The sequence below is a fragment of the Camelina sativa genome, chromosome 3, assembly GCF_000633955.1.
Source record: "Camelina sativa cultivar DH55 chromosome 3, Cs, whole genome shotgun sequence".
Classification (NCBI taxonomy): Eukaryota; Viridiplantae; Streptophyta; class Magnoliopsida; order Brassicales; family Brassicaceae; genus Camelina; species Camelina sativa.
In genome coordinates this window covers 5,028,011-5,039,787 of record NC_025687.1, presented here as the reverse complement: position 1 = coordinate 5,039,787, position 11,777 = coordinate 5,028,011, and the positions used below count along the sequence as shown (strand labels likewise).

General features: G+C 36.3%; 4 protein-coding genes and 1 pseudogene across 4 annotated transcripts in view; 3 read left to right on the top strand and 2 right to left on the bottom strand.

Annotated features, from left to right (window-relative positions):
* The window catches only part of LOC104778678, a 6,270-nt pseudogene extending 4,357 nt beyond the window's left edge, over positions 1-1,913 (top strand).
* LOC104770053 (G-type lectin S-receptor-like serine/threonine-protein kinase At1g11330) lies at positions 1,847-3,161 on the top strand. Its single transcript, XM_019243397.1, has 4 exons — positions 1,847-2,084; positions 2,170-2,407; positions 2,481-2,631; positions 2,711-3,161. The coding sequence occupies exons 1-4, from the start codon at positions 1,949-1,951 to the stop codon at positions 2,882-2,884; spliced, it is 699 nt and encodes a 232-aa protein (XP_019098942.1). The 5' UTR covers positions 1,847-1,948; the 3' UTR covers positions 2,885-3,161.
* LOC104778677 (G-type lectin S-receptor-like serine/threonine-protein kinase At1g11330) lies at positions 3,321-6,070 on the bottom strand. Its single transcript, XM_019239640.1, has 4 exons — positions 6,023-6,070; positions 4,089-5,442; positions 3,888-3,995; positions 3,321-3,797 (listed from the first exon to the last, which is right to left on the bottom strand). The coding sequence occupies exons 1-4, from the start codon at positions 6,068-6,070 to the stop codon at positions 3,574-3,576; spliced, it is 1,734 nt and encodes a 577-aa protein (XP_019095185.1). The 3' UTR covers positions 3,321-3,573.
* LOC104770033 lies at positions 6,645-8,591 on the bottom strand. The gene is made up of 3 exons (XM_010494384.2): positions 8,321-8,591; positions 7,750-8,211; positions 6,645-7,561 (listed from the first exon to the last, which is right to left on the bottom strand). Exons 1-3 carry the CDS (start codon positions 8,417-8,419, stop codon positions 6,866-6,868), a joined length of 1,257 nt encoding a protein of 418 aa, XP_010492686.1. The 5' UTR covers positions 8,420-8,591; the 3' UTR covers positions 6,645-6,865.
* Positions 11,189-11,777, top strand: part of LOC104770023 (MLO-like protein 2) — a 3,795-nt gene continuing 3,206 nt past the window's right edge. The window contains exons 1-2 of the mRNA XM_010494376.2: positions 11,189-11,473; positions 11,625-11,682. Of these exons, the coding sequence (XP_010492678.1) occupies positions 11,342-11,473; positions 11,625-11,682 (190 nt within the window). The 5' untranslated portion in view covers positions 11,189-11,341. The remainder of the gene's footprint in view (positions 11,474-11,624; positions 11,683-11,777) is intronic.

Below are 11,777 nucleotides of genomic sequence, written 5' to 3'. Positions count from 1 at the left end.
AATAGGATGCTTGACATGGCACGGCGGTATGTTGGATACAAGGACATACTTGAACTCCGGACAAGATCTCTACATACGTGTAGACAAAGAAGAGTTAGGTACATATATAAATCTATTCTTCAAGTTCTTCTTGGTTATTATAAAACAATCATTCTATTTTAACAACGAGGAAGAAGAAACATGTCATTCATGTTCTTGCTTGTTTCAGCGCTGTGGAACAGAAATGGCTTATCAGGGAAGAGGAGAGTCCTTCTGATTCTTATCATTTTGATTGCAGCCGTAATGTTACTAATGGTCATTTTGTTTTGTTTCGTAAGGGAGCGACGAAGTAAGTAAATTTTCTAGTGATGTATCTTTTAAAGCTCATATGTTTTTTTCTTAGCTCACAACTAACTGCTGAAAACATGCTTAAGTGCAGAGTATAACAGGTATAGAAGCTCTTCGGCAACCTTCACCCCGGTACCTTTTGATTTTGAAGAATCATTCAGCTTTGAACAGGACAAGGCGAGACACCGGGAGTTACCTCTCTTTGATCTTAACACTATAGCGGCAGCAACGAATAACTTCTCTTCCCAAAACAAGCTTGGAGCAGGTGGTTTTGGACCTGTTTATAAGGTAAGGAAGAGACAATACCCATCTTCATCAATACTCCTCCAAAAAAAAATCTTTTAAGATCAACATGTAGTAACGAATGTTTCTTTTGTTTTCTATTCAGGGCGTGTTACAGAACGGTATGGAGATAGCGGTGAAGAGGTTGTCGAGAAACTCTGGCCAAGGAATGGAAGAGTTCAAGAATGAGGTCAAGTTGATATCGAAGTTGCAGCATCGAAATCTCGTGAGGATCTTAGGATGTTGTGTTGAATTGGAAGAGAAGATGTTGATTTACGAGTATTTACCAAACAAGAGCCTAGACTATTTCGTATTCCGTACGTTAAACACTTCCTCTATAGATTCAAATTCTCCCTTTTAGTAAGATCAATGACTTTGAATTTTCTTTGATCCTTTCTTCTTATCCTCATATGCTAGATGAAGAGCATAGAGCGGAGTTGGACTGGCCAAGAAGAATGCAGATAATCCGCGGGATTGCTCGTGGGATATTGTATCTTCATCAAGATTCAAGACTGAGGATCATCCACAGAGATTTAAAGGCCAGCAATATACTTCTTGACAGCGAAATGATCCCTAAGATCTCGGATTTTGGCATGGCTAGAATCTTCGGGGGGAACCAAATCGAAGGATGCACAAGTCGAGTTGTTGGAACATTGTGAGCTATTCTTTCTTAATCACCACAAAACTGTCCAAGATTTTTCAACCTTAAGTTGTTTCATGTTTTCTTGCACAGTGGATATATGTCACCGGAGTACGCAATGGAAGGCCAGTTCTCCGTTAAATCCGACGTATACAGCTTTGGAGTATTGATGTTAGAGATCATAACAGGAAAGAAGAACAGTTCTTTCCACGAGGAATCATCAAACCTAGTTGGACATGTAAGTAAACAAAAGCACTGCATTTTCTTCACAAAAACAGAGGGGAAAAAAACAGAACATAAGCAAATGTATGTTTCTTCGTCTTGCAGATTTGGGATCTATGGGAGAACGGTGAAGAAACAGAGATCATTGACAAGTTAATGGACAAAGATACATATAATGAGAGCGAAGTGATAAAGTGCATACAAATTGGGTTGCTTTGTGTGCAAGAAAGCGCTTCGGATAGAGTAGACATGTCCTCTGTTCTCACCATGTTGGGCCAAAACGCAAGTGATCTTCCAAATCCGAAGCATCCTGCGTTTACTTCCGCGAGGAGAAGAGGCGGCGAAAATGGTGCTTTGCTCAAGGAGAAAACTGGCATATCTGTTAATGATGTTACCTTCTCCGATATCCAAGGTCGTTAAAACTTAAAAGAACACTCAAATGTTTTACTTCTTTTTGTATAAGGACTAGAGGAACTCATGAACGAAGTGGTTGTGATATCGAAGTTGCAACATCGGAATCTAGTGAAATTACTTGGATGTTGCATTGAAGGTGAAGAAAGGATGCTAGTATATGAATATATGCCAAAGAAAAGCTTGGATGCATATCTATTTGGTAAAACCTTATATCACCACTGTTTTTAACTCTGTTCTATACCATTTAGGCTTTGGATACTAATGATTTTGCTACATTTTCTCAGACCCATTGAAGCAAACGATTCTTGATTGGAAGACTAGATTCAACATAGTGGAAGGAATTTGCAGAGGTCTTTTGTACCTTCACAGAGATTCAAGACTAAAGATCATACACAGAGATCTAAAAGCTAGCAATATTTTGTTAGATGAGAATCTAAACCCGAAGATATCTGATTTCGGACTTGCAAGAATCTTCCGAGCGAATGAAGATGAAGCTAACACAAGAAGGGTTGTTGGAACATAGTAAGTATCCATTCCTAAATACACAACATACATTGTGGTATGCGGTTTTATTGAAAATTTTGTTTTTTTGCAGCGGCTATATGTCACCGGAATATGCAATGGAAGGTTTCTTTTCAGAAAAATCAGACGTTTTCAGCTTAGGGGTTATATTTCTAGAGATCATTAGTGGGAGAAGAAACTCTAGTTCTCACAAGGAAGAGAGTAATCTAAACCTTTTGGCTTATGTAAGTGTACTAAGCAGTGTTTTGTAACTTATGGCTAATTAAGCTTTTGAAACTTACCTTAAAAATTTGGTTTTAACAGGCGTGGAAGCTGTGGAACGACGGTGAGGCTGCTTCTCTAGCAGATCCAGCTGTCTTTGATAAGTGTTTTGAGAAAGAGATAGAGAAATGTGTTCATATTGGACTGTTATGTGTGCAAGAAGTTGCAAATGATAGACCGAATGTTTCAAATGTGATTTGGATGCTAACTACCTAGAGCACGAACCTCGCTGAGCCGAAGCAGCCTGCGTTTATAGCAAGAAGAGGAGCTTCTGAGGCTGAATCTTCTGACCAGAGTAGTCAAAAGGTATCTATCAATGATGTGAGCCTCACAGCTGTAACAGGGCGTTAAGCTCACCAAGCCAATCTCTGTCTCTTTATATATACATAAATTATGTAATATATACGTTTTGAGAAACTCATATCTTCACAAGTTTTGTTATTCTGGGTTTCTTCAATGGTTAGATCAATGAATAAGAGATGTAATTCAGATTTAGACTGAGCTTTGTTGAAACTTGACCTATTCTTAGATATGATCAGATCTGTAGAATTACCTAACCTGGATTAAGAAACTGAAATCTGAAGGAAAAAGGAGAAGAACGAAAAATCACCCATGTTCTTGAGAAGCCACAGTAGGTTTTGTCTTGAGAGAAGAAATGAAAACACTATTATTGGTATTGTCTTTTGGGTTGGTTTGCAATAGTACATAGAAACAAACGTGGATAGTGGATAAGAATATAACATCAGTTTTGACTTTTCATGGATTCATTAACTACACAACAACCTTGACTTGCCTGCACAAAATTATTCTAGAGCAGCCAAGAAACTTCCCTTTCTCTTGTGTTTTGATTTTTAGCAATGGTTTTTCATCATTAGTTAATCAAAATTTTTTTCTTTCTTTTGCAATCAGTACTTATTCCTGTATACTGCTTTTACTTTATAAACAGGACCAAACCCGCCTTGACCGAGCTTGTTTCTTAAAGAGAAGTTATCGGTGGATGTTGCTAACACTTGAAAATCAAATAGTGGAAGCTCCTTGAGCTTGATTTGGGTAGAAGCAGACTCGTTATCACTTGTAAGTGCTTCCATTCTTTTAAACAATATCTCAGCACTTCTATCTTTCACTGGCTCTGCTAAGGCAATGATCAATGAAACAAACAAGTTGTGACAAAAGAAACAATCTGATTCCAACATCAATATTAAGTAAACAAAACTCTAACCTGGACGCTTTTTGAACTTCCGGCATGCTAAAAGAATACATACTGCAGCGATAAGCGTAACGCCTATCACAGGTGCTGCGATCATAATCGCTAGCTTGCTGTGAGTTTCTATAAGAATTGGTAAGAAAATATAAGTCAGTGAAGTCAAATTGAAGAGAACAAAAAAAGTGAGAACCGTACCACTAGAGACTTTTCACTTACTAAGTTCTGAATGTGCAACTCGAATATAAAGATCAATGCCACTTCCCAAAAATGATTGCATATCAACTAAGTTCCCACTCCAAAGCATGCATCCGATTCCTCTATCATAAGCATAAGCCGTGCAAGAACCGTTATCTAAACATACTTTAGGACAGACTTGCTCATTAGCTTGAGACCGTTCCGCATTGACTGGCACTTTCATCTTCTGCAGTTTAAAAAACGCATCTGCCTTCCCTCCACCACCACCACCATTACTCACATTTCTCTGTCTTTCACACAGCAATGGAGCTTTCCTCACACATCCATTACTCCACTTACCTCCATTCCACTCTGTGCTGTTCTTTGGTACAAACCCTTTAACGCATATACAAGGCGGGTTTTCCCTGGTATCGCAGGTCCCGTATGGACCACATCTACCATATGCATCACAGTCTGTGAATGGAAACTTTACACCGATCCTCCAAGTTCTCATAGAAGTACTCCAATCTTTCTGATATATAGCTCCGTCAGGATCCAAGTTAAAGTGACACATAAACGAGTCATTAGCATAAGACATTGAAATGGTGCCTTGGTTATCACTGTTGAGATTAAACCCATCAAGAAACAGAAGCGAATCCATATTGGGTAAACCGATGAAAACCTGACCGTTCCACGGTCCGCTACGCCAGGATATATCATTGTTCTTCCAGACTAGAAGCTCAGGGAACGTGAAAGGAGCTATACCAGCTGTGTAGTTCCCTGTTGAAGGATCATCATGGCTTCTCCAAGAAGTAAGCTTTAGATTGTCTCCGGTTATACCGTTGGTCCCAAGAGTCATTCTTGGCATGAAAGAGTCATAAGGATGCTTAAAACTCTCCCACAGTGTCTCACCATTGTTTCTGTCATCTTGTAACATAAGATTCCCAGAATCCATTAGCTGAACCCAAGTAGCATTAGCAGCCACTGGTACCGTAACATTCGTCGACCATAAAAGGCGGTTCCTACCATCGGTGACCGCAAGATTCCCATCTTTATAGATCGAGATAACACCGGAAGTGTCGTTTATGGGTGTGTCTTTATTAGCAACCCAAACCACAGTTTGAAGTGGAATCTTGTCGTACCAAATCCCAACATAACGTAACCGAGTAGTGGAATTAACAGGAGTGAAGAAACCAAACCTGAAGATACCACTTTTGCACAGGAGGGTCTCTGACTCTGAGTCTTTGATCGGAGTTGAGAACGTGATTCTGTCTTCGCCGAAACAGAATCTGAGAGAGAAGCAAGTGAATGCAAGTAGAAGAGGAAGAACAAAACGACGACGTATGCTTACTGAACCACCATAACTCTTTGAAACAGAGTGATTCCTCTGTTTTTCCTACAAGAGAGGTAAAAATAGTAAACTACTACTAAGTCTTTTTGTCTCTGTCTCTATGACTAGGTTAGAGATATTTTATGTAAGTTTTTTTTTTTCTCTTTCAGCAAATATTTATTTTTGGTGGGAGTAATAATAATGTGTTTGGTGGATGCATTGAATAGCCCACCAATCAGAAATTCAGAATAAACCACCAATCTTGACTTTTCTATGAAATATGGAGGAAACGATTGAAAGTGAGAGGACTACTTGCATTAGTGCGATTTCAAATGGGGTCGTTGTTTATCATTGTCGAGAGTACACTTGTTCTTTACATATTATATAGTAATAGTAAAGAAATATTTCTTTTTTGACCTTTTTTTTTTTTTTGTTCACACTCTTTTAATGGTTATACAAAGCAACGCGTGTTGGATTAGTTCGCCGTCGTTCATCTGTTTCAAGTTGGATTAGTTCGCAAATGCTTTTGTGGGTAGCTAATGGTTTTGGAATTTGTTGTTTAGTTAACAATGATCTGAGTGAAGGTGAAGCACACAAATGTGTACTATGAAATGTCCAAAAGAACTGTGAACAAATATTCATGTACCAGAATAATCCACGTAAAGAGATGTTTCGCGGAAATTGGACTAGTCATGTACAATCAAATCAAAGGTCTTATCGTAGGAAGTATGATTGTAAATTTGTAAGAGACAACTTCGTATAAACAAGGTTAGTCTTGAATTATATATAATATTGTTGAACAAAAGATTCGATTTATGGTCAGTTGAAATGGAACACAAAGTTTTAGAAAATGGAAAAGCTTTAACAAACAAATTTATCGCGTCTAGAATAAACAGATGGGTCTCTATCGAACAACACATACTAAGGCCGTTGGACACATTGGCGATCGAGAAGATGCGTCAAATATGTCTTCATTATAAGTCCTGAGAATAAGGTCATTGACTTCGGAAAAATGAAAAGTCTTGGAGATTTTGTATGTTCATGAGAGGTGTAAGGTCACAACATAGCTCTCAACATCAACCAACCTGTTGTAAAGTGACATCCTGTTTAAAAATTCTTTAATTCACGTAAACTTGAAAATGCCAGATCTTTTGTAAGGTTTCAATGAAGACATACTAATCATAGATCAATCAATTCTTCAGTTATTTTAGTTCTCCCTAAGCATAAAGCATTACGTCATTTGTTACCATGACAATAAAAGAAGCAAATTGGTGGACTATTCCAACATAGATGGAAAGTGGAAACAGTTACTAACAAGACAACAAAGATTTTTATAAGAGACGATAGACATTAGACAATACACAATCCGACTCTTTTACCAATCAAGGCACAAAAATGGTAGCTGCATTAGACACTTTTCTTTTTACCCTAAAAATGCAGTCAGTGGTAGGTAGAACCATCAATGTACATGTAATGAGTAGCCTTGAGATCACAGCGACCAGTGAGACTGTAGCATAAGACCTATGGTTCTTCCACTACTGTTTGTGTGATAAGCAAGACCTGGACTTAAGCTAAACCGATCGCCAATGTTGAATTTCAGATATGATTCCACCTGAAACAGATCATGATTTCTTGAACCATCAACAACTCCCCCAACGCTCATGCCCCAGCCCACTTCATCCTCTGGGTTGTCTGTAATAGACACTGACCATTTCACTTGCTTTGCTCTTGAATTCTGAATTTCAATCCATCCCCCAAGTTTTGTAGACTCGTCCATTAGAGAGTCTAACTTCAAAGCAATGGAGCTAGACGACACATGATTCACGCTTCTGCTAATATCTAGATGCGGTGTTGATGATTCAGGCTCCATAGCAGTATGACGCCTTAGGAAACTTACTGGAAGCGTAATGGCTCCAGCAGAGTGGAGGTTGCTAGACGGTGTGAAAATTTCGTGACAGCCCAATAGAGATAGTTTTAAACTTCTGCGAATGTGGCAAGTTACTTGCCCAAAGGTTCTGAAACAACGTTCCCTTGCCATTAAACCCTGTTCAGCTTCAAGGTTTGACATGGATTGGGCCAGTGAACCTGTGATATTTGACTTCCTGACTGTTAACCCTATGGCACTACCGTTATGTTGGTTTAAAAGAGGTGGTCCAAGTTCAGAAACTTCTGTAAGACTCATTCCCTGCAAGCCAAAGGTGTATTTGTAGCTTCGTCAATAACAATATGAGATCAATGAGAATCTGGAATCAGTTTTTGAGATTCAACTATTGACCCTTTGGAGTTTAAATGATCCAAACAATATGAATGCTGAATATAAAAGCAAAAACACAACCAATATAGAAATAAAAACCTGCAACAGAAGATGGATACCTGGTAAGAAGACACTACATCAGCATCAACATCTCTGAAATGGGCACCAACAGGAATAGCAACAGCAGAGAACCAATCATTAATATCTGCCCTGTAGAAGACTTTAGCTAAAGACAACTGCTGGCTCCCTGAGAAATCACTGAGATTACCTTCCCCTTTGTATCCAGCAACGAGCTCAGCCACAAGCTTATCTGTCTCCCTAAGACTCGTTTCAAACACAAACCTTGAAAGCAACCCAGGTCTCACTCCTTCTCTATTGAAACTCTCCTCATCAGTGTTACCAATCAGCAATATAGCTCCAAGGACATCAACCTCGCCTCTCACATGAGTGCTAGTCTCTTGAAACGGACCACCTTTAGATGATTTATACGAGGAGATGATCCGCTCCACTTTCTCTTGTCTATCTCTAAGTTTCATCAAATCCGAGAATGCTTCTCTTTGTAATCGCTTCAAGATATCAATCTGAACACAAATCCCAAACCATTTCAGAGCATCAATGGTGATACCAAGGTAGTTACTTTTAGGGCCATTACAGACCATTTCAAACAAAGAGGATGGATGAAGAGATTACCGGGTTATGGCAAGAAGGACCGAAATGGCGGGAGACTGAAGCCTGGCTCGATTTCGCAAAGCTCTTAACTTTCTCAAACACCGAAGCAATTGGATCCATTCTTTCTCAGAAACTGATTAGGAAAGCTTGAAGAATCTTGGAAAAATTCGTACCGAGCTACGAAAAAGCAGCAGAGACTGTACAGAGGAAGCAGAGGTCTGTTGAAGAACAGAAAAAATTGATTAGGGTTTATGAGTTTGGATTTTTGAGAAACCTTTTTGTTTTTTCAAAATCTGGATTTTTAGCCAATTTTGGGTTTCTAAGGGTCGGTTCGATTCGGTTTTCTTCGAATTTTGATTATTTCCGGTTTACGGGATTTGATCGGAACTAAACCAATATAAATTTCACCATTCAATAATGAAGGTTGACTTCATTGACATTTTGGAAAGTCGTGGGTGATAAAGTTGGAGGACTTCTAAAAATAAATAAAGAATGAATCTAGTTTGGCATGCTTGAGAATTAATGTTATTTTCTTTATTTAATACAGAGAAAACGATTGGTTAACCGTTAACGTCATCAGTTTTGAAACTTACTATTATATTCTAACTAAATTACCGTAACGTATTAAACTCATAATTTTTTTGGTAAGACGTATTAAACTCATAAAATAAAACACTCAAAGATTAAACAAAGTTTAAAACAACCTAATACGTGTTCTTTAATATCTATCTTATATGATCACTGGTGTGGTTTCGGTGAGCAGAAAATTCATAACAAAAAATGACGAACACAAAAAGTTTATTACGGACGAAATTTGGATTTGTATAATGTTGATGATAGGCAATGAAGATATATCTTATTAAAACCTGATCGATTACTATAAATGAATACAATGCGTTTGAGTACAATTTTTTTTAATTGATAAGAAAAAGAAAAAAAAAAAGATAAGAAAAACATCATGTGACATGAATCCTTTACCTATATAACAATTATTGTTGATATTGATTTGAAAATAACAATTAAAAACTGTAAAAAGGGAAAAATAAAATACGAAACCAGCATTTAGAGTCTTCAACTACTAAAAGTGCATTGATGTCGCCGACAGCAAAAAAAAAAAAAAAAGGGATTGGTTGGTATTACTGTATTAGTAACTTACTACATGCATACGAATAAAATTATATGTTTATGTATGCAATTATATTAGAGCTGTCTTCTCGTTCGTCTTTCATTTTTTGATTAAAGAAGGAGACAATTGTCTCGAGCAGCATTGATTATATAAGGTTAAGGTGCTTTTAGACGTAACGTCAGTAAATAACAAAAATCAACATCTCGTTTTTTTCCGAGAAAATTTGTTTTTTTCGTTTTTATTCGCCTCACAATTTCCACGATATATCTCTAGTCATTACTATAATACTATTTCGTCTTAACTCTCAGATTCATTTATAATATATTTTGTGTTTTAAAAAAAAATAGATTGAAGATTTTCCAAAAGATAATGTTCTGGATAGACCGTTTTTCGAAATATGTCTATCTTTACTTCCGCAGTCCACATGAGATGTTTAGTCTTTTTCTTTTTTCTGTCAGCATTTCGTTAATCGTGTGTCAACCTAAGCCCCACTCTTATTATTCTAAAAGATGTTAATTACAAGTGACGTGAAAAGAATATTCAATACTATTAATTATCATATCTGCGTGGCATTAATATTAGATTATTGAAATATAAACACCGATGGCTAAAGGGAGAGTCGGCTAATTTCACTAAAATTTTCCACTTAAAAATTATAAGCATCTAATCTACCTACAGTATAATTAATCATTGCTGCATGCATATGTCTATATCTGTATAGGTTGTTTTCGAATATGTTGCATGTACTTTGTACTATAATTGATTAACAGAATTAACTAAAATTATAGGAAATTAACAAGAAGAAAAAGAAACTAACATACGTCAATGGTCAACTCCAAAACGGAAACTTTTGTAGATAAAGAACAAATCACATTATCAAATGTTTTTTTCCAAAATTTATATTTGGCCAACTTATTTTTGTTTCAGCTTCTCGGTCATCTATTGGTGGAAAAAAAAAATATAATTTTGAAATTTCAAGTAGCATTCATTACGGTTGAAAATTCTTCTATGCCTCCACAAAAAAAAAAAAATTATCTGATATATCGTTAAGCTTTGTTTTTAAAAACCTACATTTTGATAAAGACTGAAACGAAAAAGAGAAAAAGAAAAAAAAAGTATTCTAAATTTTTTAATGATTTATTTTAACGAGTACAAAATAGATTTTGTGTTGAGTATATATTAAATATCACTTATTAAATAAGATAGAATAACAAAGAAGTTGGGGAATTTAATGCTATTGATATTCTCTAATGTATATAGTATATCTCAAGTGGCCATTTGATATATAGCTTTAACAGTTAATACAACCAAAAAATATAAACAAAACATCATACCAAAAACAATTGAAATTCAAACTTTGCTTATTCCTTCTTACAACTTTTTTTTTTTTTTTTTTTTTTTGGAAAAGTTTGGGGAGAATTATTAACATATATAGGCCAAAAAATATACATTAAGTTATAGATTATTATTAAAAAAAAAAAAAACATGATTGACCCATAAAGGCCATAGACTTTCAAAACAAAGAGTGATAAATTAGACTGTGATAACTTGGTCAGCAGTCGTCATCACTCGTCGTCACTCGTCAGTCGACAGTCGTCACATGAAAGAATCATAGAAAAGTCGAACGATTCTTCTCCAAAAGACGACGGTACGTATAGTAGCCTCTCTAGTTTACTACAGTCCTCACATTACGTTAGGGGTCTTATCTTCTTCCCCTTTCTCCTTCTCTCATTGCTCTCTCTATATATATTGCGACACAACTGTGTGTTTTTCGAATATTGCGTAGCCTACTTAAATAAACTGAGAGCAAAAAAAAAAAAAAATGAAATGTCCATCTCTTTAATCTTTACTTCTCTTGTATAGAAAGACAAGATTCTCTGTAGGCATTTGGTGCTTTAAACAAAAATTAAGCTCTAATGGATAATAAGATCACTCTAGAAAAAGAGCAGAATTTGCAGCATACCTCTACGTGGGCAGTAGCTGTGGTTTGCTTCGTCTTACTATTTATTTCGATTGTCATCGAAAAATCTATTCACAGAATTGGAACCGTAAGTCTCTTGGAGTTGGTTTCCCTCTCTGTTTCTTTGGTCACTGCTCTAATGTGTTTCATTTGTTTACCTCTTCTCCTATCACTATCATTACTAAATCTGTGAATAATTAAAATCTCTGCCCTACTTTTTTTTATATATACCTAAACAGTGGTTAAAAAAGAAGCACAAGAAGGATTTATTTGAAGCTCTTGAAAAGGTCAAAGCAGGTAACTAAAAAACCTAATCTGTTTTCTACTTAACTAGCTAACTTCATCATTTATATATTGACAAGCTTCTTACCCTTTTTTTTTTTTTTTTTTTT

Excerpts from the sequence above, each read along its gene's own strand:
- LOC104770053 (XM_019243397.1), top strand. The coding sequence starts at position 1,949 with ATGAACGAAGTGGTTGTGATATCGAAGTTGCAACATCGGAATCTAGTG. Across the intron at positions 2,085-2,169 it reads CTTGGATGCATATCTATTTG|ACCCATTGAAGCAAACGATT; the intron begins GTAAAACCTTAT and ends ACATTTTCTCAG. Across the intron at positions 2,408-2,480 it reads AGAAGGGTTGTTGGAACATA|CGGCTATATGTCACCGGAAT; the intron begins GTAAGTATCCAT and ends GTTTTTTTGCAG.
- LOC104778677 (XM_019239640.1), bottom strand. The coding sequence starts at position 6,070 with ATGACTAGTCCAATTTCCGCGAAACATCTCTTTACGTGGATTATTCTG. Across the intron at positions 5,443-6,022 it reads TCTTTACGTGGATTATTCTG|GAAAAACAGAGGAATCACTC; the intron begins GTACATGAATAT and ends CCTCTCTTGTAG. Across the intron at positions 3,798-3,887 it reads GAAGTTCAAAAAGCGTCCAG|AGCCAGTGAAAGATAGAAGT; the intron begins GTTAGAGTTTTG and ends TTGCCTTAGCAG.
- LOC104770033 (XM_010494384.2), bottom strand. The coding sequence starts at position 8,419 with ATGGATCCAATTGCTTCGGTGTTTGAGAAAGTTAAGAGCTTTGCGAAA. Across the intron at positions 8,212-8,320 it reads GTCCTTCTTGCCATAACCCG|ATTGATATCTTGAAGCGATT; the intron begins GTAATCTCTTCA and ends ATTTGTGTTCAG. Across the intron at positions 7,562-7,749 it reads ATGTAGTGTCTTCTTACCAG|GGAATGAGTCTTACAGAAGT; the intron begins GTATCCATCTTC and ends TTTGGCTTGCAG.